The 3,008-nt window shown below is 36.0% G+C and overlaps 1 protein-coding gene across 1 annotated transcript; it reads right to left on the bottom strand.

Moving 5' to 3' along the window:
• Positions 1-1,815: 1,815 nt before the first annotated feature.
• On the bottom strand, positions 1,816-2,534 carry LOC120780874 (putative nuclease HARBI1). The gene is made up of 3 exons (XM_040113108.1): positions 2,148-2,534; positions 1,952-2,087; positions 1,816-1,898 (listed from the first exon to the last, which is right to left on the bottom strand). Exons 1-3 carry the CDS (start codon positions 2,532-2,534, stop codon positions 1,843-1,845), a joined length of 579 nt encoding a protein of 192 aa, XP_039969042.1. The 3' UTR covers positions 1,816-1,842.
• Between the last annotated feature and the right edge of the window lie 474 nt (positions 2,535-3,008).

Genomic DNA, 3,008 nt, shown 5'->3' on the forward strand with positions numbered 1-3,008 from the left:
AAACGAAGAACTGAAAGTAGCACGCGAAAAATTGCTTAAAATGCAAGAGACAAAACATTAAATAAACGAAACGAAAATAAAACGATGAAAACATACGGATCAGGGGAGAGGGTGTTTTTGAAAAGGAACAAACGGCTTGGGAATAAATTTGATAAAATCTATGTAGAAAAAGTAGTGGAAAGAGATTTAGGTACCACGGTTCTGACAGACGGGAAAAAAATTCATAAAAGTAATCTCAGATGATATTTTCCGTTCACGCACACGTTCGCAAAAAACAAAAACAAAAAAAAACCTTAACAAATAAATCCAAATCATAATCAACGCATATCAATTTCAAATTTTTACATTAATATTTCCGAGAAGAGTTTGTAATTAAGGAAAACGTTGTGACATTTATCTAAATTATCAAGTAAAATTTTAAACCATATTACCAACTATTCATAGAGTAATAAGTAATTGAATTTGTAACACTGTAATTTAAAATATTATATTGCGATCAACCAAGCCAACTACCAACTACCAATACTTTACAATACCAATCACATTTTTTTGACAACATTATGAAGTGCGCCATGCAACATACGACACCATTTGAATACCCCTGCCTAAGCTTGATGGATTACCGCAACAGGGACGTTTCGGACTTGACAAGGAGGGTAGTTAAGATAGCAAGTGTAGCCCCATCTGCAATTTCCTTGACTACAGTGAGCGGCTCGATATTTCACCGGATAATGAGAATTATCACCACACAGCGCATGCGCTCTCACAACAACAGGAAATAATTGTTGCCTCGCTCACTAATCCAATTCAACCCGCAATGCGTCAATCGGTATATTTGTAAAATGCTTGGTTGGTTGATCGTGAGATTGGAAGGAAAGATCACAATCTCACAACAACAACGATGCCTTGATCCGATGGAGTATCAATACATCGCGCTCTGACCGCAATGCGGCGCTTAAGAAGTAAGGAAATAATTGTTGCCTCGCTCACTAATCCAATTCAACCCGCAATGCGTCAATCGGTATATTCGTGAAATGCTTGGTTGGTTGATCGTGTGATTGGAAGGAAACAGCAGAATAAATTTGACTTGTGAACAATTAAGTCGAGGGCTCTCTACTATTAACTTATACAGTACCAAACTGCTTTGTTAGCGGTTTATCGGTTTTTACCGGAAAATAAACCGAATTTTTTCTTTTTTGATCGGGATTTTGGTCAGAATTGCAAATTTAATTTTGTGATTTTATACCATACATACATATATGCATATAGAAAGTAAATATTGAACGGAAACGATACACTCACATTGATTTCCGCCAGGGGCTTTTGGGGATAATAATTGTATGAGTATATGTTTGAATTGCAGTTAGAACAGTGACAGTCATGTTACCTAGGGACATGCCGGTAACGCGTGCCGGTTTAATTGTCACTTTTTCCTATCACGTTCTTAAGGGCGAATCAAAAAAGCACCCAAAACTTTTGTATACATGTGATCTTGTATCACTTTCTCGCTCACATATTTTCTACTAATAATAATAAAACTATATCCTTCTTTCTGACACTTTCATTAAATTTGGGATAATTCAACAAAACTGCTTTCAGGAAAACCATTGTAGTATTTGAAGTAGATGGTATTTCTTCCGGAGATTCCACTTGAAAGTGTTGGCAAATATTGTGCAATGCGCAACAAGCATTCACAATTTGCGTAGCCTTTTCGGGAGTGTAATGTAAACCTCGTACGGATAAAAGACATCGAAATCTACTCTTGAGTACACCAATTGTCCGCTCTGCAATATTCCGGACCTTTGAGTGTACTGTATTGTAGCGTGCTTGGGGTGAAGAAGCTTACGCCAAGCGATAAGGCGTCATTAAAAATTTGTGCAGAGGATAGCCAGCGTCGCCTAAGAAATTACATTACTCCACTTATTTAGCAATAAATACGATAAAGTCTTACCCAAGATCCAAGTGTTATTCTGTATGTTGTTCTGTAAATGCACTTTCAAATCGCTAACATTGAAAACAAAAGAGTCATGATTTGCGCCTGCATGCCTAGCATCCACATACCGAATAGACATTTTATAATCACAAAGCTAAAAATTTTAAGAAATTATACCATTTTGTTTCTAATATAATTCAGATTTTATACATACAATCATCACGTTTAAACTGTAGTAGCCCTTTCTGTTAAGATAAAGATGTTGCACTTCTTTTCTTGGTGAAATTATGCGAACATGAGTCCCGTCGATGCAACCAACTACTCCCGGGAAAGCACTTTTTGAATAAAATGAAACTTTTGAAGCGTTTTGCTCCTCCTCAGTCATTTGAATTTTAACCCATTGGGCACAAATACGTTGTTCAATTATATTTCGAACCTCTTTAATTACTAAAGATACCGTAGGTTGCGCCAACCCAATGTTAAAATCATTTCCACTGCATTTTTGATACCCACCGTCAGCAAGGAAACGCAGAGTTGCGCATAATTTTAATATAAGAGGTATGGCCGTTCCTCGCACACGTTTGTGGAAATGTTCCTTCATCTCATTCAGTAAAAAACAAAATGCTTCTTTATTTAATCAAAAATAACTTATGAATCTGCAACAAATATTATTAAAAATCCACTCAATTGTGAAAAACTATGGCTTACTTTGCATTTGGAAGCTCCAATGGATTTGAGTGATCACGAAGGCTTTTTCGTATACGTAGCACATCAATTTTGCCCGCAATATTTTCGTCATTGTAATATAAATCAAAACTTATATCCATTTTTTATTTATTTTAATGTTTATTCACTTTTTCGCGAGCGACAACTAAATTCAATTGTTTAAATATGTATGTCGTCTAAAAAATTTTAGCTGTTTCACTATCTGTCAAATTTCCCTTTCTTAGGTTGGCAACGCCATTCATACTTCGACCGAACTTAGTTGAAGTTCGCAATACCGAAAAAGAGTTTGGTTGATCTGAAGTTGAGTTGCCTTAACTTAAATTCGACCAAGTCGGGTTGAAAACCGCAA

The sequence above is a fragment of the Bactrocera tryoni genome, unplaced genomic scaffold, assembly GCF_016617805.1.
Source record: "Bactrocera tryoni isolate S06 unplaced genomic scaffold, CSIRO_BtryS06_freeze2 scaffold_25, whole genome shotgun sequence".
Taxonomy (NCBI): Eukaryota; Metazoa; Arthropoda; class Insecta; order Diptera; family Tephritidae; genus Bactrocera; species Bactrocera tryoni.